Consider the following 26,742-nt stretch of genomic DNA (forward strand, 5'->3'; position numbering starts at 1 on the left):
ACCCAAGCTGCTTCAAGCCTAAGCTGCATCAGTTCAAACAAGACTCAAAGTTTTTTTCTTTTTTGTTTTTTTTTTATTCTCGAAAACAATAGGTCTTTTTTGAACAGCAGTTATGAAGATATGCTTGCTTGTTGTGGCTGCTTTGTCATGCTACATTTTGACATGCTGCTATATCTGTGTTAATTGTGCTTTGGTGCTCACTATGTCCATAAAATGAACTAGGTGGTTGAATTGTGGAGAATCTAAGCCTTCCAACGATGTCGAACATGTCTGTATTAGTAAACATTTTACCAGTGTAATTTTCATGCATTTTGAGTTATTATTTGTAAATGCTTTAAAACAGTCACGGTTTTGAAAGGTTAAAACCATAAGTTTGGGCGAATATGAAATGTCCCTATAACATTTGACAAATTGCAAGTTTAAAAAGGCCTTTGTCAAGCCCTTCTTTTCACACACTACTGCAAAAGCCCAAAATGGTTTGCCACTTACTGTAATGGCTTTTCAACAAATAGTGAGAGGAGAATTTTATGATGAATACTGCAGCAGTAATGAATGTCACTTTAAAATGCTTAGTTCGCAAAAAAAGGGAGCTAATTAAACAAAAAACCTAGGCTGATCAATTTACCTTTCAACAATCTGAACTTTGAACGCAAAGATTTGTGCTGGCCTTGTACAACCAATGAAGTAAAAATCTAACCACAGTCCCGTTGCCATCTGCTTCAACAACTTTTCATATTTTATTAGTGTTTTCTGAGCCAAATATTGATAAGATCAATACAAAAAAAATCTTTGAGGAACAAAACTAGGATCAAATGTAAGGTGTTCTTAACTAAATGGCATCCCTGACAGTCTATTATGGAAAGATTATCTTACTGGAACCTCAACTTTGGGCTCCCCTTGACTTTTATTTTCCCTCTTCCTCTCTCTTTTTTTTTTTTTTTGATACAATGCATGCTTAATGTGAGGGATTGCATCCAAGTCAATGAGTCCATGCAATCATCTGGTTTTCCTTAGATAGAAAACTTTGAATCAATTTGACTGCATGATCTGGTGAATTGTAAAGTGCCTTGAGATGAAATGTTTTGTGAATTGGCGCTAGATACATAAACTGAATTAAATTTTTCTTTATTCTCTCCTAATTAGTATATAAGTTGGGTCAACCCTCAGCTTTGTGCCATAAAATATTTTTTCGACTCATAGTTTCTTTGAAACACTCAGCTTTCTAATCTGCTTTAACTATTTGAGCTCGTGTATCATTTTAATTATTCTTTAAAGCCTTGCTTTAAAAATGTCTGTGAAATTTATGTTTTAATTTAATTTTAAGCTCTTAGATGTTAGTTTAAAATAGATTAACTTAGGCTATTATTTTAATTTTAACTTTATTCTTTCGCTCCATCCTAACTTTATTTCGTCCTTTTTCATGTTGGACTCTAAAAATCTTAATCCTAAGAAAACAGAATTTTTCTCCCCTTCTTTACACTGTTAACTCAGAGGAAAGCAAAATAATTGATTGAGAGTTTTATTAATAAATTTTTTTTTTTTTATGTTTCTCATCAACAATACATTGAATAGCCAAAATGTAATTTTTCTCTTTATTACCTAAACTGTTCTCAGCATTTATAATGTTCTTTTGTGGTACAGTTACACTGGGTTTATTGCACTATATTTATTATCAGTTTGAGAAGAAAAAAATGTATTTTCTCTTTACCTGAGGCACTGTCACTACTGTCATAACTGTGTGTGAGGCTGAGCTGCAGCAGAGCCTGTAACTCCGTTTAGCCCTTCGGGTATCACAGTTTATCACAAAATGCCACGTTGCCACAACTCTTATGTCAGCCGAACAAGTAAATAGTGATGTTAGACAAAATAACGGTAGAGCAACGTTAAATAGAGCACCTCAAACATGTTTATACTTCTCAAGCAGGTGGTGAGATTAGGGACTTGTCAGAACCAAAGCAGGGATTCTACTTTTAGTGAAAACTATGAAGGCAGAAAGTTTGCAAAGTACTGTGTGGGTAGTCAGAGGCTGATCCTGTGCGAAACTAGGTCTGACTCAGGAAGACTGTCATGGCAGATTGTTTCGAAAAAGCACTGAGATGCTCGTTCAGACAAAGCCGACACTTCTGAATTCCTGCCAGATTAATGGAAAAAAGAAACTGTCTGAAAGGGAGCTTTGGTATCCCCATCCAATGACATCTTTCATCGTTAGTTTAAGCTTTAGCTCTGTCCAATCCAAATGTTGACTTTCTACCTGCCTCTCATCCAGTCTTATACGTTTCTACAGCAAGCGCGTAGTTAAACCAAAACACCCATTTTCCCAAGACGATTTCAATTTCCAACTTTAGTTTTCTTTACCTCTGCAAGTTTTTCCATCAGTCCACTGCAGAACATCCTGCTTTCATCTTAAATGAGATGTTAAGCCAAAGATGTGAGTTATGAGGGGTGCAGTTCATTGTCCAAAGCTGTGACAGCTAATCCAGGACCTAGCCTGGCCTCTGGTTTTCTCCTGACTGTGTCATTTACACCAGCCTCAGTACACCAGCCATCCATGTAATTACATCACAGGGTTTCTGCTGGTTCCCAATCTCCTCTGCTTCCCCTTTGCCATGAAAGTTTATAGCTAAAGCAGACCACACAGTCATGACAGTGATTTCCTCTCACCATGGCTCTCTCTGAATATCCTCTCAGAGCATCCTGCTTTTCCATATAGTCACACTAGAAGCATCATGTTTGGCCCTGATCTCCTTTTCTATTAAAGCAAGTTTTAAATCACAAACGGTGCTGAAATCATCTGACCTCATTTTGCTCATTGCTGGTTTAGCCATCTGCCTCAGAAATGTTCCCTTTCTGTGAGAATTCAGTTCTCTGTGCCACAGGAGATTTTTTTGTATTGTAATCACTGACGAGAGCGGAGACAGATCATTTTATTCAGAGATTTGGGGGCCTGCTCCTTAATTACAGATTATTTTCTGCTCTCAGTGAAATCTAGTCTGCGCAGGCCAGATACGGTTCTGGAGGTTACCTTCTCAGATGACTCACATTTTCTGGTAGAGTTAAATTCAAGGTGAGACAAGAAGCTGAAAACAAGGCTGTTGAAAATGTATGAAAAGCATATTCATCAAATCTCAACTCTTCAACTGATGCATAAATGTGATCGTTATCGGTTATGCTGTATATTTCTTTGGATAAATGGCTGGAAAAAAGCCCCAACAACAGTATAAACCTAAAGATTCAAGTATTTTTTCAAAAGCTCATTATTTTCTACATTTTTACTTAATATATCTTACAGCCTGCCAGTCATGTTCCTACAAGTTCCCGAAACAATGTTATACATGTTATTTTTTGTATTACAAAAATAAGTATAAAATGCAGTGAGTGGATCGATACCTCATAAGGAACACTACAGGATCCATTTTAGTTTAATTATTTAGTCTTGTTTCTGTCATACCTTTTCCATCCAGTCCATTTTTTTTATTCTTGAAGAAGTATTGCTTTTTTTTTTTTGGTAAACTACTTTACTTTAATCTCTGAATCTGTTTGCCACCAAAACATATTTCTAGAACAGGAAGGTCCCATGACTCAAATACTTATCCAAATCTAATCTCTATACCAGTTTTGTTATTCATCCTTAGTGTTCTATTGCTCATCTTTTGTGTACCTGAAAGGTTTTCTCACACATACCTTTAAGAAGGTGTCTAATGATCCATTCTCCATGTATTCAGTAATGATCATCACCGGCTTACCTGAAAAGTTTGAAAAACACACTTTGGTTATAAGTCCTGTTCAAGATAAGGAATAAAGGTTGTGAATACATACTACGTATGATGTGACAATGTAAAATACAATAGCAGCAGATTGTCATACATTTTTTGCAAGCTTTTTTATTTTATCCGTTTCTTTACTCTTAGGGCCTGATCTTCAAAGGTTCCACATAGGAGGTACTACATTGCACATACCTTTGTAGCACATGCAATAAGTAGGCAGATTGCAGGTGATCTACAAGGATTTCTGTGCAAATGTTGACGTGCAAACCGAAATGCGAAAAACAAAATTAGATTGTGTGTTCTACTTGGATAGTCAGCGTAAAAGAAAGATGAGGTTTAAAGCCATGAAAATGGAGATTATAATGAAAAATATATAAAAAAAAGGTACTGAAAATACTAAATAATCTTAAAATTTCCCCTGACAATAGGTAGCCTATCTTAAAATCCTATGAACAAAGGTTTTAAAAAATAAAATGATGAAAATAACTTATCATATAAGGTTAAATATGAAAATTATAAAAATATGTTTGCATAATATACTGCAAAATTAGAGTACATTATTTAAATTCCCCCATGTCTCTTTACAGATTCTTTTGATATTGAATTTTTTCTTTTATAAACATGCCACAATATTGAAGTTCAGTAATTTTTTCCAGTTTTATTGTATAAAGTTGACAGCCATCCTGCTGCATTTATTGAGGTCGGCCTTTTCATTATCAATATAACTCTATTGGTGTTATTTATTAAGGTCCAAATACACCCAGAATCTCACTTTATCAGCTGGTATTGCTCCAATCCCTCCTTTGTGGAAACAATAACCACAGATATTTTTGCAAAATATGCAAAACTTGCGGCTGCTGTTGAGTATCCGACTTGAAAAACCTGAAAATGTAGGAGGACCGATGGTTTTTAATTAATTTTTAAAAATGAAAACCTTAAAGTTTAAGTATGCATTTGTATACAGTCTTAGTGAACAAAAAACAGGATTCTCTGCAGTTTTACGTCTTTAGAGTGTTTGTGATCCAGTTTTCCATAAGATTGAAACCTTTTTCTGTCTTTTTTTTTAAATACTTTTTTTTGTAAAATAGCTTAAGCTATTTTATTTTGGTTGAAGAGCATATATTATCATCAACTTCACAGTTTTGCCACATGATTTAAACAAAGTCTAATAAAAGAATAAGATTTTAATGGAAATCATAACACCACAGCTCTGGCTTTAACTTTAGTGTTATTGATCTTGCTAGAAATCATCGCTTGGGTTTCAAGTCTATAACAAGTTTAATATAATGAAGGAGCATTTCCCTGGAATAATCCTGCAATAACCATATTTCATTGATGGGATGGTTTGCTTAAAGATGATATAGTGCTATTTCTTTGGCAGATTCAGTTCTTTGCATAAATGCCAAAGAACATTGGCATTTATGCAAAGTGGTCCATTTTAATTGGAAACATTTCTTCCATGTTCCTGCAGCTTTCAACAAACTTAAAAAAAAATCTTTATAGGTTCCTTAGATTAGTCAACTTCTAAAGGGAATTCTTACAACATTTATCCAAATCTGAATATGTTTCAAAAAGCAGCAGCTTGACCAATTAAAACTACCTTTCTCTGCTGGTTGTCCAGGGAAGAGTGAAAGCTGTATAACCAACAATAGTTTCATATTATATAAAAAGATTGTCTTGTCTTCAATGCTATTTTTTTCTCTTTGCATTTTTGGCTCAGCAATTTGGAAAACGTCAAGGCTCAGGGTAACCTTTTAAGATAGCTTTAAAAATCATTCAAATGCTTACTTTTGGTGACAACTCCCTCCAGGCGAATGATGTTTGGATGGTTAAACTGGCCCATGATGGATGCCTCCCACAGGAAGTCACGTCTCTGCTGCTCTGTGTAACCTGCTTTTAAGGTCTTAATGGCAACCTGGATCTCTCTTTTGCCAGGTAGCCTAAGGGGTCCGCTGCACACCTCGCCAAACTCCCCTGTAGCAAAAGAACAAACATCTTTAAAAAATATATTTTTTTAGATGTAAAGGCTGTCGAGAGAAAATTTAATCTAGTTAAATAAGTCCCAAATGAACTGCAATATTTGATCTTTACTTGAAAACTGGCTCACTAACTTGCTTCTGAACAGTAAATAACATTTAAATCTGAAAAAACTCACACAGAAAGAAAGAGACAATAAGAAGAATTTTAGTAACAGAATTATTTTAAGACTTTGGCGCTCAGACCTCGGCAGGAAACCTTAGCTCTGAATTTTACTTTAATACGCATAAGCAGGTGTATGAGAACAGGGATGTTTCCCCCGAGGCCTGAACCTGGTGGTGGAGAGGAGATAGATGAAGGAGGTTCAGTCCATAGACTGCTTGTTGGCGAGATGATCTGCTTAAGCTGTATAGGTGAGATCCAGTAGACTGTGAGCTGATACTAGTACTTCACTAGGACCTGGAAGATAGATGTCCAGCTTGGATAAACAAAGATTTGCATGAACCTGTCCATAATGAGCAAGTATGAAGCGACAGTGGAGAGGAAAAACTCCCCTTTGGGAAGAAACTTCTAGCAGAACCAGGCTCAACATGGCGGTCTTATGCCGGGCGGATTGAGATGTGACCTGCGATGCAGGAAGTGTCCAGAAGGAATTACACTCTGATAGGGACAAAGTTGAAGAAGCACCATGGAGAAGCCAGATGGAGCTTAGCTACGATTATGGAGAAGGATATGGAGATGGGTTGAATCTGGGTCAAAATATGACAGCGCTACCACTTTTATGCTGGTGGCAACCACTCTTGCACTTTGGCTGTGTAGCAGGCCAAGTCGTGGATTTAAAGACCTTTTAAGATGAACTCTGGATACTTATTTGGCTTCGTGGAGGTGCGGTTCAAAGCTGATTGGTTTGCATCGGAGGCAGATGAGTCTCTGATGATGAGGGCAAGTAATTTAGTTCCCTCAGTTCAACTTCTGTCTAGGCTTCCTATAAAAGCTGGTGAACCGTGCCTCTCTTTTTATTTTGAAAATAACAATAGATAACTGCCATCACATGACTGTGATTCGACATGTAGGTTTGTGAGCCAGAGGTAAACATGAGGCTAAAAACTTTTGGTCTATCCATTACGGGAAAAAAATATTTAGTAACTTTAGAGAATATACATTTTCTATTATTCTGGTCACACCTGCTTCAGTCTCAGAATGAGAAACCATCTATCAGTCAAAAATGAACAGACTGAGACAGGCATACTGATTTTACTCACCAGCTCCAATGATCCTCTCAATAGAGATGCATGAGACATCAATCTCTTGTGCAAATTCATGTACTGCCTGGTTTGGATCCTCATAAGTAAGGGGGTCAATATAAGTACGGACTCCAGGGAACTTAACTGTGGAAGAAACCAGAGCACAGTTTTAATGTAGCACTTGTTTGGTTTCCATTTCCTTTCACAGCAGTTTGTGTACCTTGGTTCTGCAATACACTTCACTGATGTAAAACATTTGGGACACTTTTTTTGATCCTTTACTTTAAACCTGAGTGCACATTTTCCTTTCATTTGCAAAGAGCTATACTAGTGTACATATACTGTACAGAACATCCCCCTCTCTTATACTTCATTAATTTGACTGACTTACCGGTAAACACAAATTCATTTTTTATGATCAAGTACAGAATTTTTTATTATGTTTTACGTATGTCATATCTATAGAATGTTCGTGGTAAAAGAGTTGGGTTAATTAGTGAATAAAGATTCGGCACATTTGGAGATATTGCCACTTTTTTTCCCCATTATTACAGAACTATTAGCAAAAATACTATTAGGTTTAAGAGTTGGGTTAAAGCTATGTATAATTCAGGATTACAATAGATCTCTTGTCAGGAACAAGAAGACAACTGGTTGCTTTTCAACATCTGCTCACAAAGAATTAAGGATTTTCAAGCACAGTTCTGCTAAAAAAAAAAGCAAGGCTAGATTGTTCACAGCAGAAAAGGATCCCACAGAAAATTCTTGGAGGCTGAAGCTAGTATTTGGTCTGATAGGGGCCAAACATATGGTAGCCAGGGCCCAACTCCAGTTTTAAAAACAAACATAAAGACTGTATGCAAATACCAATTTAAGAACCTTGAAACTCCAGTCCTGTTTCTACTGGACAGAAGAGCACAAGGAAGCCAGTGAACATTTAAAGTGTGAAATTACGACATTGTTCTTAAGTTGTGAGAAAAAAATATGTCAACCACTTTTATTTAAGGTTTCTTTCTTATATAGAAGGAAAATTGTTCAAAAATTCTCTTTTTATTGCCACTTAAGTTTTTTCAATCGTCTTGCTACAACCGCTTTTTATGTTTGTTCCTGAGTTTTTTTACATACAGTGATATAACTGGTGCCACAAAGTATTATACACTATTTCAAGCTTAAATAATAATCTCCATTTATGTAATAAATTGTGCAAATGCAAATATATAAAAGGTTTAAAGTACAGAGTTTGCACAAATTGCTTTATCACAAATATAGGGCATTGTCCCTCACAGACTAGTTTAAATTTCAGCCTCCATGACTGAATAATCAGCATTTATTTAAAATTAAGATATGAACACAGTTATCTACTGAAAGCAAGACATTACCTTTTTTAAAATAGTTCAACACAAACAGACATTCAAATTTAAAATTGTCCATTCTAATTTGTTTTCAGTATTATAATTTGCAGTTTTTTTTCTCCATGTACATCATGGTCGACTTTAGTTTCAAAAAGGTCAAAGAGAAGTTTGATGTTCAAAAAGGAAAAATACTTACTGATATAGTCATTATTAACAACTTAACTAAGTGTAAATCAGTGCAACTCACTAGCTGCATGATTTGGGTATTGCCTCAACTGCCTTTAAGAAATGTACTTGTTTATATAAATAATATTACTAATAAATCTTTAAATTCCCTTTGTAAATGCATCAGAAGTTCTTTAAAACCTTTTCCCCCGATTAGAGAAATCCATCTAAATCAAGAAAATATAATTCTGCTCTGAGTATATGACTAGCTGCACGTACATATAGACCTTACTTCTCCACGTTGACTGTATCCCATATACTGTAGGTTCCTTGATGGTTTTTCTTGTAGATCATAAACCCATTACAGCTGGCTGAGTAACTGACAGATGGATACATCAAAATGTGTGGAGAAATATATCAAGCTGTCTTAACCTATAATGCTACAGAGTGTTACGTGTCCTCTAACAACATGGATGTCATTCAGAAAACAGCTCTTGGCACAAAGCCCTAACATATACACTGGTGGCGGATAGGCCTGTTTTAGGAGATAAACAGATACATCAACACTGTCTGACCAGCAGCCTAACATGTGCTGTGAACCTCAGATGAACTTGGATATGTGCATGCAATGATATTATTACATATGGCAAATTTGGACTTACTGTGGCCATTGTGAAAATGCATCTTTTCCTCTTCAGGATCCTGCTTAGCTTTGCTGTACCCACACCGTCTAATCAGAAGAAAAAAAAAAAATCACAACAATACCAAATAGTAAGTTGAGCCATTAAAAGTTTATACTTTAAGTATAAAGTTAAGGATTATTCAAAACCTTCCTCTGATTATGCAGATTAAGTTGTGTTCTAACCCTTTTTATTTACAAATTTTAAACAACAACTTTTATAAAATAAAAAAACTTTAATCACTGTGCATAAATTGGAAAACAAATATTTTCATCCTTGTTAAACTGGGAAATTGTATAAAGGAAAACAACTTAAATATAAAGGTAGAATATATATGTTATAGTCATTAAATAAAAAAAAAATAACATCCTTTTAATTTATCATTTAATAGCTAACCCACATTTCAAGCTTTTCAAAAATACCGATGAGGACAATCAATCTAAAACATGCATAAGTTTGCAGTTTTCATATAACATTTAACTAGTAACAAACAGCAATGCCCTTTTCACTAAAAACTGTTTTATTAGCTTCTAATTAATGATATTGTCATCTTAAAAGATAAGGCAGGTGGACCAGATGCATAATTTTCTGTTATTTTTCTCTAATGTCCATTTAAGAAGCATGTCTGTGCTGCCAGAGCCTGTATTTATTTTTATACTGCCTGCATGTGTATATCTGTTTGTGTTTGTGCTTAGATAGCTGCCGTATGTTGATATTTAGACAAATGGCATCAGAGATAATCACAGATTAAACGGGGTGATGGGTTTTTAATGTGATCCTACAAGCAAACACAACCACTACACATGTCAACAAAAATAAACAAGTTAAATAAACAGGAATATCTCATTGGTATTTGAAAAGTTGGTTGTATGAGAGGCAGCTTCAAATACATTTAAAAAGTTAAGTACTTGATTTGGATGGAGGAATTTAACTATTTATGGCACATTAACGCAAAAACATGCAGAAATTGGAACCCTGTTCAAATGGCTCAGGCAGCCAGGCAAGAAAAGCTTGCAAAGGAATTCTGAATATACTGAGGAAGGGGTGTCTGTTTAGTGTCTGGTGGAGAGTACTCTGTTAGCTGGCTGAGTAAAAGAGGATTGAGCAGACTTAATGCACAGGAAGTCCCCCTCGAGTACATACATAGTATCTTCCATTTTTTCATTTAGATGTATAAAATAATGCATACACAAACAACTCAAGAGGGATGGCACTGTGCAAAAAAAAAAAAAACTGGCCCAGCCATGATTTAGCAATATAAAATGTTAAAAGGGAGAATTAAAATGGTTCTCATTTTCAAATTTGAGTCTTACTAAGATTTCTTTTGGACCCAATCATGTTGCAATCAGTGTTTTTAAATTTTTAAAACTCCCCCCCAACTCTCTATATGTACTTAATTTAATTTCTTAATTTAGATTATACTACTGAGGGACACAATGAAAGAAGGTTTGAATCTCTTATATGCAAAACCAAACTCTTTAACATCCAGTGCAAATTATTTCATAGATGACAAACTCATGGATTCACAAAGCTACACAAGTGCCTTCTTGTAAATAAGATTTGTGATTCTGATTAGAATTTGATCCATTTCAAAAACCAGCCTTGAGGATTTTTATGTCAATATTACTTAAGCACTTCTTAACTTAAATATGATTTGAAGCTGGTCTTTATATTATTAATAGATGAAATTCACAGATAAGATCTTTGGTAAGCCAAATGTATTCATAGAAATCGAAAAACATCAAAAGATCGAATTCTATATAAAGTGAATATAATCTGGATCCTGACTTTGTTAGAGCTATTTATAAAAAAAATAGGGAACTACTCAATAGTAGGTGGATAAAGATAATTTCACTGCTAAGATAAACAGGTGACACTTAAAAGCCTTATTTAAATACTACAGTCTTAGATGGGACAGACAGATAAAAACTATATATAGTATAATAAATTTATGTATAAATTGTTGTAGCATTGTGGTGTGCGTAACACATTTATACTAAAAAAAGAGAATGCTTGTGTGACATACGATGTGGAAAGGATTGCAACATCTTGAACAAACTTGGCAAAGTTTCCTGCACAGCCAACAACCCCAAGACAACAAAAGGACCATAAAACCTCTGTTACCCTGGCTACCATATCTTTGAACTGTTGCCCCCAGCAGATGTCATAAGGAAAACACAAAGTGAGTTGCTTAGTGACAGGTTTTCCTAAAAAGCTGTCAACACATGATAAAAGCAAAAAGAATAATAATAATAAAAATCATGAGATTAAATATGTGCATAATTCTATACATTAAACAAAGCTTTTCTTGAAACTTCTTTAGTTGCGTGTTTTAAATTTGCCATCTGATCTACTTTAAATGTATTTATGCTCACCGTCCACTGAGGAGGAATCCAGCAACCACCGCCAGCAGAACCAGAGCCAACGTGATGGCCACTGCTATTATTGAAGCCTGAGCACGCTCGCTAGTGGCAGTTACTGCCAAAAGAAAAAGATGTGAGATTAGACACACCGTAAACTCACAAAGCTGCACCTGGCCTCTATTGTTGATTCCATTGTTATGCTCCCATCTCTGGTGTACTCACAGTAAGGGCTCGTCTGGAATTCAAAACGTCGGCTAAATGCACCATAACCTGCAGAGGTCCTGGCTCGTACCTGCAATGAATGAATCATGAATCATTTCAATCATTTTAAATATTTCCATATTTATGCGTTGTATAATAGCTTTAAATACATTTCATTAGAGCTTAAATATAAAGTGGTATTTTATCTTTAAATCCATATCCCTTCAAAAAATATATGCTGTATAAATTAAAGTGCCTACATGTAGCAACACTATATGTCTCGAGACATCTATGCATTTTATTTGGGTGTTATGAAATATAAAAAAACAAAAAGTAGAAAAGTCGATTTTTCAGAAATGTTTTCAAATCAATTCTTGAAAGTCAGCATTCACATGCATTCAACCCTCTTTAAAACACATTAAATAAAATCCATAGCAATGAGCTGTCTTGTTCATCTGATGGGAAAACAGCCCTGCCATGTAAAATTTAGTTCAGTTTAAATTGAGCTTTTTTATGAAGGTTTTAAAGGTTGATCAGAGAAGATTGGTGAAACAAAAGAACATTTCTCAAACAAAATATTTCTCGGAGCACTATACACACCATCATTTCACAGATAAGGAAAATCTACAGTATTAGTACATGACTGTTCATCTACACTAAGAGGCTGAGCAACATCAATCAGAGAAGCTACCAAGACAGAAATTGGAACTCTGGAGGAGCAGAAATTCACAGCACGGGAGTAAAATCCCTATAATGTTGACCTTTATGGAATAGTGGGGAAAAAAAGATGCATTTAGTTCCTTTTACTCTTTACCACAAACTGGGCAGAGCAAACATGTGGAGGAAGGTGCTCTGGTTAGAAGATGTTGGCACCATAAGGCTTTTCTTCACACTTTTCTTCAACAGAAACAGAGAAGCTGAACAACGTAGCCAAATACAGGGCAGAAAAACTAAGACAGGATTGTTTAATTCACTTTAATGATTGATTTAATTATTCATTATAATTTATTAACTTTGTTTACACTTGTGTATACAAAATGACAAAATAAATCTGTCTAAGTCTTTAAACAAGATGGAGAATAGAATGATTTAGATTTAAACATATGAGTATGAAATCCAGTTTTCTGTATAGATATAAGTAAACATTTGTATTTTTTCAATGCTCATAAAGTACATTTGTGGTCCTTGCATGTTATGAGGCTTTTAAGTTTGAGTGCAATGAATGCTGATTATCTAATTCTGAGTATTTCCCTCTTACCTGGAAGATGTAGACTGAAGAAGGTTTAAGGCCATCCACCACCATCTCCGTTTCTTTAGACTTTATTATAGTATAACTGGAGTCCTGATCCTGTAGCAGTGGTAGAAAGGAATTAATCATTATCAAGTTTTTGTGTGCTTGAGCACACAAATACTCATTTATGTGCTTGAGCCACCTGTGCAGTATGGTGTGTAAAGTAAGTGATTTTTAAATTCCCGTGTGCGAGCATCGGTTTTCCAGCTGAAACCACATCAGGTTTAAACAAAACTAAATGCTCCTTCCATTAAGGCCGAGGCCATTAGCCGACCGCTGACCACAAACTGCACTCTGTTCTCATGTGAACCTGTAGTCTGACCTTCCATAAAAGAAGACATTAGAGCCAGGCACAGGGAAAAGGAGAAGCACACAGGAGAAACAGTGATATGGTTGGCAGCATCAAACTGCAGTGCTGCCCTTAATCCAATGTGAAAAATAATGTATGCATATAATAAAAAAGAAAAACTAGACAAGAGAAACATGTATTTGTACATCTTAGAGTTAGAGATGATAAATAACAATCTGACTCCAACTTTTCTTATTTTTAGCTAACAACCTTTGGAGTTCCAAAGATTCTAGTTTAGAAAAATCTTTTTATGTAGATTATTAATCAGTATTTAAATGGCTTTTTTGTTTTTGCATTACTAGAAAAAGGCGCAAGGATCAAAATGCTTTTAATTTGTGCACATAATAATGCACAGCACTTTTTGTTTTGCTGGCTCATATCCTTTTAGTAAATAAGTTGTATATAACTGAAATCATTCACCTTTAACACTAAACACCAATGCAAAAACTTTCCACTCTCAGCCACTCAGAAAGGTTCCAAGACCAGCCATAAAAGAAATATAATTTTGCATCCTTACCTTTTCAAAATATTTGATCTCATACTCGAGGATGATGCCATTAGGACGATCAGGCTCTGCCCAAGAAAGAGCGATGCTACTCTTTCCTGTATGGCCTTTCCTCACTACACTGACTGGGGAGGGTGCTGCATAAATAAACATACAAAAATAATGTCACATTATAGTTCAAAAATTCTAAAATATTATTAGAAAGACACTGTAGTGGATTGACCATCACAATTATAAAAACATTACATAAAAAACTATAACAGTAGAGTTACAGTTTAATTATACCCAATAATAGAAGAGTTTTGCAGTGTGATTTCTTTAACTTGCCTCCTCCAAATCTCCAGGACTTCAAAATCAATTAAGGTTTTTCTCCTTGGTCCACTGAACTCTAATTTAAGCAGATATATTGGTTCTGAAAGCAGATCTGCCGCTTAAGGATGTTTACGAGCTGGATGCACCTGTATCTAATTATGCAATCCCTTTATATCTTACAATTGAACAGGTGCATTTTGATGAGACGAGAAAGCCAATTCAGCACCTGCTCACGTCCAGGTGAGACCCGCTCCTAAAAGTCAAAATCTGGTAAGCTTTAAAAATTACCTCACACTACCAAACTTTCAAGACCAAAACCTTTGAAATAAACGAGATAAACACTGATGCAATCTTCATTTTCCTTTTATTTCCACTTTCGCCTACTGCTGTTCAATAAATGCATCCTTACTATTTTGAGGCCAAGTTGTGAGAGTTTCCATCATCCTTAGAGCCTTTCTGTTGTAATCTGAGCTGTTGCCATCTCTCGGAGGGACAGTTGGAGGGTCTCTGACACATAAAGAGCTTTTAACCAGGCAAAATGCTCCCCAAGGCAACATCTTGATGGCGAATAAGTGTTGATGCATCAGTGTGTGCGCGTGCATGTGCCAGTGTCCCTATTCTGCACAAATGCTAAACAGCGTTTGGGTTTCAATAGCCTCTGTGAAACTCTACAGGGAATAAATCTTTGCTACAAACAGTAACTAAATCCGGTGTGGATGGTTGCACAGCAGTGTTATCTGCGACATCTTAAAAGCCTGAAACTAGAAACTAAATTATATGCGCACACACTTTCACCACTTAAATTGTATAAAGGCAGGGATTCAGTGATTACAGAAGGGGCATTTTCTATATTTTCTCACACTGAAAACTTTACGCAACACCTCGAAAAAGGGATGCCGTTTTCAGGGCTGCATTAATCAGTAAAGGATGGTGCACAAGCATTTTGGGATGGCAGAATAAAAGATTTTAAAAATAAAAAAATTAAATATTTACCCTTTATATTCTGGACCTTATAATAATGGAGAGAATTTTTTTTTTATTATTATTATTAGAGTCGTCATTGTACTTTCTGACAAATTACATAAAAAAAAAAAGAATCCGCATAATTAAATAAGATATTTTATTTGCAAAACATTTGATACATAAGGCATTTTTCTATAATCTTTTAAACATTTTCTGTTCACTACATGCGTCCTACTGTTTAATTCTGGGTTTTCAAGAATAAAAATGTAACACTGATGATATAGAGATCTCAAAAACTCATGTATCAAATATGATAAAATTGGCTTTGAAGGGTTAAATGTTTTTATGCGTAATAAATATAACTGAAACACATTTTGAAGGTAACAAATATTTCTCAAAGACAAAGATTTCTAATAAGGATCAAAGCAATGATCAGTTTGAAAAAAATGTGGTCTAAAAATAAAGATGCAAAACATTTTTCTTTTTCACAAACACATTTTTAACAACATACAGTAATATATATGTTTTTATCTAAAAGAACATCAACAAAAAAGCCCCCTAAAAAAAACAGAGTACCTAGTCCTATACATTGTGTCCTACCTTTATACTTACAATAACATTTTATTATTAAGAGAATTCAAGTGTCAAAAAATTTAGAAAGTTTTAAACATGTGACTAAAATTAGTATCCCCTTGCTAGAGCTGTGATAAATCGCTAGTTGGATATCACACACCAAACCTGTGATCGCTGGTTCTCAACAGAATTTCTAATGCAAGAGTTTGGATGGAAGTAGAGCAGAGAAAGGGTGAGAGAAGTTTGGGACATTTTGTAAATGAGGGAATAGAAGACGAGGCAGTGCAAGAAAAAAGTGAGTATCAAAATATTAGTGAGAACATTGAAGAGACCTGCTGAAAAAGTGTTGGCAGGGCCCAAGCAACACATTTATTTTAGCAACAGAAAAAGCAGCGTGAAGAAGCTTCTTTGCTTGAAGACTTCCGCTCCCTGTTACATCTGCTAATGAGCACCTTCAGCACAGTAAAGCAAAACATGAATGTGTTTCAGCTACAAGCACGATATCAGAATAGCAGCCATTTTACTAATTTCATCTTAATTCTAACACATAATAAAAATAATAATTAAGAAAAAAGGTTAGAAAAGAGTAAGAAAACACTTTGGTTCATGATTACACACCCTCTTTTCGATAAGCAGGTTATTACACTGCTGAACATAACCCTGCCAGACTCCTATCTGTCTGCACCATCGCAAAAATCAATAGGGATCTTAGACTATCTGCTTTATTGTTTTATAATGAGTCTTTGAGAATGTCAGAAAGATGAGGGAACAATAAATCAGAGATGAGGGACAGAGATGCCTTTATTAGAACTTGTGATCTAACCTTTTTCCTGCCTGCTCTTTTGTGGTATTCTCAAAAAGGGCCCGATAGCCGACACACGGTCACTATTCAATGTATCTTAAAAGGGTGTTTGAGATGTTAGGAAATCTTGAAAATGTCATGCAATTAATTATCATTAAGACAATATCTGGAAAAGTTACCTACGCAAAAAAAAAAAAAAGTATAGATGGTTCACGATTCTCATAATACAAATTGATTTTATTTGAGAAAAGAGTTGTTATTTAGATAACTTATAATATTTTTACACTTCCCTATTACAATTAATGATAATTGTGAAACATTGCTTGAGGCATTTTTTAGTGCACTCTATGATGCTTCAAGAAAATAATGCCAATTTGAAGGGTTTCTGATGGGTTTATAAATGTTCATTTGTATTAATCAACAACCAACATTATAACCAAGAGAAAAACATAAATAAAGACAGTATATTTCCTATTTAAGAAGATTCTGGGTCAAAAACACCAAGCAACAACTTTCTGCATTTTATGCTTTACATAATAATTTGCCAGAAGCTCTATATGACAAAATGCAAAGGAGAAACCCTTAACATTGTTATTGTATGGAGTAATACTGTCTGAGAAAAGTATTTATGGGTGATGCTGCAAACAGAAACAGTGTACTCGTTTGAACATTGCGCACATATCTTTGATGGCTGTGAGAGTGAGCACCTCTGCCATCAGCTGCTTTGAGTGGCAGACGAAAGAAAGCGGGGAAAACACAGGAAATCAGTGTGTAGCAGCGGCACATGGAGCATACAGTATAGTTTACAACAAAGCCAGGGTCGAAAAAGGTGCAGAGCAGTCTGCCCTGCACTCCACAATGCGTGTTTGGCAATGATGTCATCTGTATTCACGGAAAATTTCTTTATTGCGTTAGTCATAGTATATCTCCACAGGTTAGCCTCAGTTTAAATTGGGTTCTTTTAACTCAATTCAATATACTTCACTAATTCCAAAAGGAAATTAAATGTTGTAGTAAGTCAGTTTTCTTTTTTAATGAGTGTTTGTAGGATTTTCTGTAGCAGTCCATCTTGTGTTGGTGTTTAACGATCTTCTGAACAGGATGCTCCTGGTTATCCTTAATCTTCTTCGGTTTATGAAGAATTATTTGGGATTTTATCTGCTGAGATTCTGGCGAGTTCCTACAACAGAGCTGGCATTCAATAGAAGTCTCTCTAAGACTTTCCTGATGTGGGATATCAGGGTAACAGGTCTTTAGTCCTTGAGGACTATTGGAAGAGTTTGATACTGAAACAAGGCAAGAGGTCTTCGAAAACAATAAAAAAAATCCTCCTATGTAGGGCTAAGGTTTAAGAGGTGCTGTAGAATCCTGCAGAGCTACTCAGAGCAGGTCTTCAGGACTCTGGGGATAACAACATCTGGACCTGTTGACTTATTTCTAATCAGTCTCTCCAGGTGGAAGGAGGAGAGAGCAGCACCATTTTCTGAGTTGTCTGAGAACATCTCCATAGAAGCAGAAGGGTCCATGGGAGAGAAAACATTTAAGCTGTGACAGAGAAGGATTGGGTCAAACGAGGGGAGGGGGGTGGGGGGTGGGGGGGAATCCATTTGACTGTGAGCAAGAGATAAGGATACCGAGCTTATTCCTGAACTGTACCTATTGAAGAATGAGTTCAGTTCACTGGTTCTGTTCAGACTTCATCTGTCTGATCCTCCTTCTGCTTGAAGCCTGTGATCTTCTTCATCCCTGACCACACATCTCTGATGATATTCTACTGGAGCTTGCCTTGCAGCCTCTTACTGTTTGCCTCCTTGTTTTCTCCTATCTGGACCTTAAAATGCTTCTCTATACCATTCAAAAATTTTCTGTGTCCCTTCCTGAAGGCTCTTTTTTTCTTGTTTAACATTTCCTTTAGATCACTGGTTATCTAGGGCTCATTATTTGGGATGCATTTCACCGCTCTGATTGGAACTGTGTTATTTATGCAGAAGTTTATGAAGTCAGTCACACACCGATGTCCTCTCCATGTGACTGATACAGTGAGTTTTAGTCTGTAGCATCAAAACAACCTTGCAGGGCTTCTCCATTTGTTTTTAAGGCAATTTGTCTTTTATATAGGGTCTCATACTTCAAGTAGAAAAAAAAAATCAAGATTGTGATCTAATTTCCCAAGAGGAGGAAGAGATGTATTAGTCTCTTTGGATATAACAAGCTCAAAGTTTATGATAAAGCAGCTGACAGACTGCTGGAAGCTTAGCAGTAAGAAAGAAAGTGAGCGATTGAAAATTATTAGTTAAGGGCAAAGATGCATTTGGCTTTAGTTTAGAAACAACAGAACTGAAGACATCACTGATGGACTTGGGAACATATAGGGAGTGGGAACTTGGAATTGTCTGGTAAGGTAAATAAATGCCAAATAAACTAACTAAATGTTAAACTAAGAAATCAATTCTTTCAAAAATGTTAAAAAACAATCCACTGGACTTTGTTTCCAAGTTTGAAGACGTTACGCTTCCCATCCAGGAAGATTTTTCAATTCAAAATGTTAGAAATACTGTTGAGTTCCAGGCTTTATAGAGTGGACCAAAACAATGCCTTATTTTGGCTTAGAAAACAAGCAAATTGAATGGGAAGACCCGTTTGTCTGGGTGGATTATTTTTTTAACGTTTTTAGAATGACTATGACCTGGATGACTGAGAATCTTCACCAGCAATTACCAGAATGATGAAGATTCATTACTGGAATGTACCTTTGTAAATCAAATGGGGTTAAAAAAACAAGCCATTTCACCCACAAAATTAGAATTTGAAAAAATGTGCAGTAAATTGTAACACAGTATGTCAACAACATATAAATACAATGATAAAACATCAATGTTTACAGTTCTTCAGAAGGAAAAAAGAAAAAAAGAAAGGGTGGTTTACGGGTAGGTTGTCCATGAAAAAATACCTTAAAGGTCTATTTATATTTAATTAAGTTAAGCCTGCCCTTCATAAATCAATTTTACCAAACGCAGCAATAATGTAGCAGATTTTGTTGTCCAACTTTTTCCTTATTTGCTGATCGTTTTTTGGACTTTCTCATATGAAAGCCCTCCACCTCAATTCTCCAAATTGACTTCTTAGCCTCTTTTTTTACTCCTGAACATTTAATATTCCTCACCCACCTCCACACAACGCTTTAATGTGCAGCAGGACTTCAGAGATACTACTGTGAAATCACCTATTTTATGGTTTGCTTATCACATGTGACTCTTTGCACAATCAAACAGCAGGTCCTCCATGTCTACCTAGCAGTTAGTGTTTTCCACTCTCATGTCCCTCAGGAGTTCTCTTTCAATGGCTTTTTACTAACAAAGGCAAAACACAGCCAGCAGGAAACAGAACACATACTGAACACAAAATTAAACATGATTTGCATATCGCAGTGATCAAGGTCCTTGAGTGAAAGGTTGGCTGATAAGAGGAAGTGAAGCTGTACATAACAAACATCGCTTGTGGAGTAATTTTACATTTACGAGGACTCACTGTAGCGTCATAAAATGACAGCAGTAATTAATGCTTCTCTGTTTATGGTTCTACAACTGTTATGAATGAATATGTAACATTACAATTTCTCACAAAACAATCACAAACTGAATTGCATTTTGAAAGGATTTTTATTTTCGATGTACCTATATGAATTAGAGCAGAGCGTTAAAACTGATTATTGTTTTATAATTAATTTTTACCAATAAGTCTGAGAAACATGCTCGGCAAATTGACCCTTAAAACTACTGCTGCAAATTACTAAGTACTTCCCTACAGTACCAGCTTTGCACATGTAGAAACGGAATATTACTTCTACTTTGCAAAATAGCTTAAGCTCGTGAATATACTGATCTAAATATGCTTCAGTAGCTCCAACTATATGTTAAATTTTGTTGTTTGCTGTTTCGTGAAACTTCATCACAGCCTCAAATTTCCTACAATTATGCTTGAAACTGTCTTTGATAATTTTTACTGATGTTTTAGTAAATCAATGAAAGGATAGAATGGCTTTATTCAAAATGAGATGAAGGTTATACCCAGGTGAACCTCTAAAGTGAAGGCACTACATGTTATTGAGAGGTGTCATCTTAAAAAGGGCTGTCAAAAATACTTTTTACTGTAGGTATTTGTAAATACTTTAAATCAGCGGATTGAAAGTAATGCAGCCACTGCAACAATGGCTGATTGCTGCATTAAAAAAAAAATAAATAAAAGTAATCACTTCCTATAGCTGTTTTGACAATTGTATTCCACCCCTGTTTTACTGATCCTAAAGTAAGAATATGATCAACTTTACCGATTTTGATTGTTTTTCTTTTGCTTTTAAACAACACCATTTCTCAGTTTATTGTATTTTAATTATAAGATCTAATTAACATTTCTTAGTTTATGCTTCTCTTGAACAAAGCCCCAAGATTTATGTGCTACATTTTTTTTTTTACATTTAAGTTATATATTTTGTGCTAATCAATATCACAGTTTTATGTTATCTTTAATACGACATTAAGCTATTCTATTTTGATGCAGTTGTGTAATCTTGTAATCCTGTTTCATCTTCAAAAATCTAGTTAGCTTTTTTTCCAAACACATCCATGCACTTCACTGAGTATAAATAAAATCAGAGAAAGGTTTGGTACATCTGCTTTGATGCAAAGATAGAACTGATATTATTACACCAATAAAACTGAAACAGTTAGAATTTTAATTCATGTAATTATAGCCAAACAATTATTAATCATAGCTAAACAGTTTGAAAAAAGATTTCTTTTTAAATATCTTTTATAAAAACAATTCAGAACAATGAATTACTTACAGCAACTCGAGCCTTCTTCCCTATTGTCAAAGAGCTTTAAAAAATATATGTCTGCATCTCTGGTGTGTAATCTAAATTAATCCCAAATCTCCATTTGATCCCGAGACTGGCTAATCCAGCCACAACTTTAATAACCCAAATCTGAGTTCTATAGCCTAGTGTAATCCACTCAGTCTGCTGACAGCTACAGTGGCAATACATTTAGAGGGCTGTCAGTGGTCTTCACTGTCAGTCACAATCTGCCCCCATCCTATATCTAAAGGCATCCGCCTTCAACACATAGCATATCTGCTATCTGCCCTTTTACAACCACTACTACTCTGACTGAGGCTGCTAGTAATACTACCTACTGTTCTTTGTATACCAGGATGCCATCTGTTCAGCGAAACATAGCCAGTCCAATCCTTCAATGCCACTTTTTTCCCCCTTTTGCGTTTCCTCCAGATGGAAGCCTAGGGGAGAGGACCTGTCATATCTTATGTCTCTCATTTCATTACGAAGTGAGCTAACCGGATCATTATAACCAAATAACACAAACTCCACAAGTGCATTTCTCCTATGAGGATGATGATGTGTCAACATCCCAAATCTGCAGTTATATTGTAGACTCACAGTTAAAATCAGATACTTACATACAATGGATAAAAGTATATATGCAAACTAAACATTTTTAAAAACATGTTTAAAACTTGTTTTACAATAAATATTTATATTTACTAAATGCAGAGTTTTTGTAGTTTTTACAATTAAAAGGTTAATGAACCGTATATTTCTTCAGCATTTAGTAAAATATATATTTTGTGGCTTGAGATCAAGGTTTCTGGTTCTCTCCTCAGAATGAATTTTTTTTAATTAACATGATACTGCCACCACTGTACTTCACAGGTGGGATGTTGTTCTCAGGCTCGGAAATTTTACATTTCACATAAGGTTTATACGTGCATATAATTGTTAGGACAGATAACCCTGCCATTTTCTTGCATCTGGAACTCACAACCAAGGATGAGCCACCTTATCATAATAGTGCTTAGATATTTGGTCAGTAATGTCCACATGCAAACCTCAGATGGTTACCAAAATACAAAAAGCATATTAAATATCCGAGCACAGACACAAACAAACAGGAACACTGCTGCATTGTGCCAATAGAGGCATACTATGCAGTTAACCATGAATATCTAGCTCTCTGTGATCTGTGTCAACTTCTTCTCATTCTAACTGACAGATAACAACTGAATACATCTACAACTGTTCTTAAGGAGTGGATGGAAGCGAGAGCAGATGTTACAGACCTCCACAGAGTGGAGTGTTTTTGAAGCTTCAGCCACTGACCTAGATTCATTTCCTGAAACCTCCATCATGTACGTATCAGTTTTGGAAAGGACAAGTGAGCTGGACAAAACCTTTTACTTTAAACAACAACAAAAAAGAAATGGTTTAGTTCACATGTAGAGTATTTGCATCAGATCAAAGAGGTTATAGCAGAGAGGACCCTGGGCCTGTATAAGCCGACAAAAAAGACAACCTGAACAAGGATATCAGGGCAACTAAGAGAAGCTAGAGTCAATCTGTCAAACTCATCAAGTTAAAAGATGACTATACAGTCAGTGGCCAAAGAACCCCCACTTCTTTCTATAAAATATTGAAACACATGGATGCACATAGCACTACATCTACCCTTTATCTTTTTTTCCTGTCTGCATCGTGAAACCATAGTCAAATTCATTGTGCACAGAATCTAAGTTAACAATGATGATTCTGATTCAGTTGTTCCATACCTACAGATGACATGCTCAACAAACTGTTTTATCACAATGATTTATTACTGCTGGCATGAAAGCAGAATAAAACCTGCGCATCATGTGCAAAATCCATCCACACACAACAGCTTGAAAATCAGGAAGATGCAATATGCCACATATTTCTGAGAATCTTGTCTGTGGAATGTTTCCCCAAAAATGAAGGGACCAAGCTGCTTTTTTTGATAACGTATCTGAAAGCAATCAAAAAAAAAAATACTGCTAACATGGACAGTTAATAGGTGGAAATTAATACAGTGACAAATCTGTTGAATAAATACTGTGATAATTTGATCATCTGGAGTCTTTTTTCCCCACATTCAGCTAATTCTTAATGGAAACAGACATAATCATCTGTGCTGGTCCATAGGACAGAAAAACTGCTTGGCAATAACCAATAATCTTTTATTCTAATGGAAAAGGATTGTTATGCCAAATGGTTTTTCAGTGTATGAAAACAATAATTCTAACACATTAACTGGAAAAAAATGCAAATGTGAGATTTAACACCTACCTGCCTGATTGGTCGTCACATTAAGTGTCACATACTGCTTTGCATGGTCTTTGGCGAGCTCTGACACACCATTGACAGCCTCCAACAAGAAGCTGTAGTTGGTGTGCGACTGCAGGTCGGCTACCATCACCGAGGTGTTAGACAGGCCAAGTCTGCGTGGCAGAAACCGCACGTTGGGGCCGCATTCCTCCAACCCTCGGCCATCAGGTAAAACACGTCTGCACAGGATGTTGTAGCGGACATCTTTCCTACCCCCCGTCTCCATTGGAATAGACCACTCCAAAAAGACGCTGGTTTCGTTGACATTGGAAATTGCATTCCGGGGTGCGGAGGGAGGGCCTAAAAAGGTTAAAATTGCTTAGATAATTTAAAAAAATAAAATAAATACCAGGAATGGTATAATTTAGCAATCCGATAACTAAAGATTACAGTGAGGAAAGTCATATAGGAATAATAAGTTTTCTGCAATCTGTACATAGTGAGGATTGAACTTTTAAACCACCAGAACCTATTATTAGTGTAATCTCTGTGAACTTATTAAGTGCATCCAAAGCTTATTTTCTTTCAAGCTATGGTGATAGATAATATTCTTAGAAATGTAAACAACATGTTAATCTTGCAGCAGAAGGCATCATTTCCCTTGAATAAAAAAAAAAAAAAAAAAATCAGACCACTATATTATTTATTTTTTTTGCTAAAATGTTTTTCCAATTACTATGAAACTGTAGTATTTTTATCTAACATCATAATGTCAAAAAAATATTTTTGGGCCTAGTGTCACGTAACAAAATAAAAAAAACAAAGTTCTGGATAAATCTTACGTGTGCAGGCCATATTAGGATGGTCAGATTCAATCTTATAGTATCCATCTTCACAGCTACAAGACGTGGCCCCCATCTGCCTGGCCACACTGTGGGGTGGACATTTACTGCATGCTGAAGACTCCAGCTGTGAGCGGTAAAATCCCATTTTGCAAACTGAAAGAGAGAAAGAGTCTGACATGAGTACTTGAGTGAAGGAAAAAGATTGGTAGAGTCCTTGCAAACAGACTAACAAGGCAGGAAAAAAAAAAGAGGAGTAATGCAAATCTGTTTCGTTCTGTAAGTTAAGTTCGTTGAGTTGGATTTTCAAGTTTGTTTTTCATTAGAGATAAGAAATATAAAGACAGAGAAGGAAACTTTGATTTGCCTTATTTTCCAGTTTCTTTGTTTTTCTTTTGAAGTCAGATTTCTTCTCATGTTTCTCTTGGGATTATTCTTTTAGTGAACCCACACATGTTTTGTCGCATTGTTCGTGTTATATTGTCTTTATCAAAAATGTGAGGCATTTCCCCTAGAATCTGCTTTTTTTCTCCATCCTATTTCAAAGGCTTCAGTTCAGCAATATACAAGTTGCACCTGTCAAATTGTTTGCACTTACATCTGCTGCACAATAATGGCGCCCTGCGTGAAGCACATACAGAACAAACATAAATAGCAAGTAAAGAAACAGCGTTTTTTTTTCTTAAAAAACACACATCTGATCTAAGTGGGGAAGGGAGACAGGAAGGTGATGGAGTCAGGATTTTAACTCCCAAGAATATATTAACTATTTGTTGCCTTGTCAGCATCTCTGGGGCCCAACAGTCATTGACTAAGAGCTTCTTTCTGATTTCAGAGCTTCATCCAAACAGAAGTACTCACACACTACTGACAAGAATTAATAGGCAAAAAGGAACAGATTTACTATATTTAAGACGTAACATAAACAGCAGTACAACATGACCAGAACCTGCTCATGGTCCCTCGTACTCGTTACAGGACCAGGGGAGATCGCTCCTTTCAGGCGGTTGCGTGGCGCTCTGGAACGATCTTCCACTTTCCTTGCGCTTACTTGATTTTGTTGATGTTTTAAAAGAGTGAACTGAAAACCTATTTGTTTAAGAAAGCTTTTTCATTCCAGGTGATTAAGGGTTGTTTTATGACCGTCTTTTCTGACTGCAAATGTATCTTATTTGTATTTTGATTTTTGTGAAGCCCTTTTTGACCTCTATGTCTGTGAATGGTGCTATACAAATAAACATTACTAAACATTACATAACTTACAGTGTGCTGTATAATATACTATTGTAATTTAGTCACATGTGACGGTATAGACTGTTTAAGGTTACGAAAAAGGGTCCAAAACGACTTCAACTCCTTTGACTAGGCCACTTGAACCCTTTTTCTGATCTAAAACAATATTATATTTCAGTAGATCATGCCATAAAGTATCACCTTTTTACATATATCATAGCCTAAAGACAGCTTTCCAAAAACTCAAGTCAACCACAGTTTATTTGTGATTTAATAACATTTCCACATAAGGTCAGGTTGGCTTAGACAGTTTTTTCTCCTCAGCACAAGAATTTAACATAAAAAACACAAACACATCACTTCTATACTTAGCTGTTTATCTAAAATGTGTTCATCATCTGAAACATTTGATAGTGGAAAAACGGAAAACAAGAACAAAACTATTATAGCTCCAGAGTACGTGTCAGGAAGGCAGGGGTATATGAGAGCTTCATACATGGAGCTCTTTCTGCTGAACTACTGTTGGTATTGTTTGGCTGTTATGAAGCGTACAATCCATACATGATTTAATGACAACTTTGAAGACCGCAAGATAAAGGCAAAGAAAGGAAAAACAATAGTAAAATAGGACAAGACTAAATGGAAGGCGGGATTATGAGCATGAGACATGGTGGTGGTGGTGGGGGTGGACAAAGGAGAATAAGAAAGGAGACAATGGAGGATTGGTAGGATGGTGTATGTGCTGCGTGTGCGTCTGAGTGTGTGTTTAAGTCATTAGGCAGCACGGCTCTGATTCACCTTGACAGAACCTTGGTCTGTTGTCATGGAACATTAGTCTTGAAAAATTCTCCCTCTGCCCTGGATCACTCCCAGTCTCACCTCAGAATCGCTCCCCACTCTCACACACACACACACACCACACACACACACTACCCACACAGCAGAAAAACACCTGTGATTGAAAAAATAATAATAATTTGATATTTGGCAA

General features: G+C 35.7%; 1 protein-coding gene across 2 annotated transcripts in view; it reads right to left on the bottom strand.

Moving 5' to 3' along the window:
• LOC119792366 (ephrin type-A receptor 5) overlaps window positions 1-26,742 on the bottom strand; it is an 82,034-nt gene that overhangs the window by 14,448 nt on the left and 40,844 nt on the right. For both annotated transcript variants that reach the window (XM_038298974.1, XM_038298973.1), the window contains exons 4-13: window positions 24,519-24,674; window positions 23,698-24,036; window positions 13,904-14,028; window positions 13,005-13,094; window positions 11,768-11,837; window positions 11,558-11,660; window positions 9,165-9,232; window positions 7,004-7,129; window positions 5,553-5,738; window positions 3,682-3,743 (exon numbers count right to left, since the gene is read on the bottom strand). In XM_038298974.1, the coding sequence (XP_038154902.1) occupies window positions 3,682-3,743; window positions 5,553-5,738; window positions 7,004-7,129; window positions 9,165-9,232; window positions 11,558-11,660; window positions 11,768-11,837; window positions 13,005-13,094; window positions 13,904-14,028; window positions 23,698-24,036; window positions 24,519-24,674 (1,325 nt within the window). The remainder of the gene's footprint in view (window positions 1-3,681; window positions 3,744-5,552; window positions 5,739-7,003; window positions 7,130-9,164; window positions 9,233-11,557; window positions 11,661-11,767; window positions 11,838-13,004; window positions 13,095-13,903; window positions 14,029-23,697; window positions 24,037-24,518; window positions 24,675-26,742) is intronic.

Source organism: Cyprinodon tularosa, unplaced genomic scaffold, assembly GCF_016077235.1.
Source record: "Cyprinodon tularosa strain WSP-4 unplaced genomic scaffold, ASM1607723v1 ctg418, whole genome shotgun sequence".
Lineage (NCBI taxonomy): Eukaryota > Metazoa > Chordata > Actinopteri > Cyprinodontiformes > Cyprinodontidae > Cyprinodon > Cyprinodon tularosa.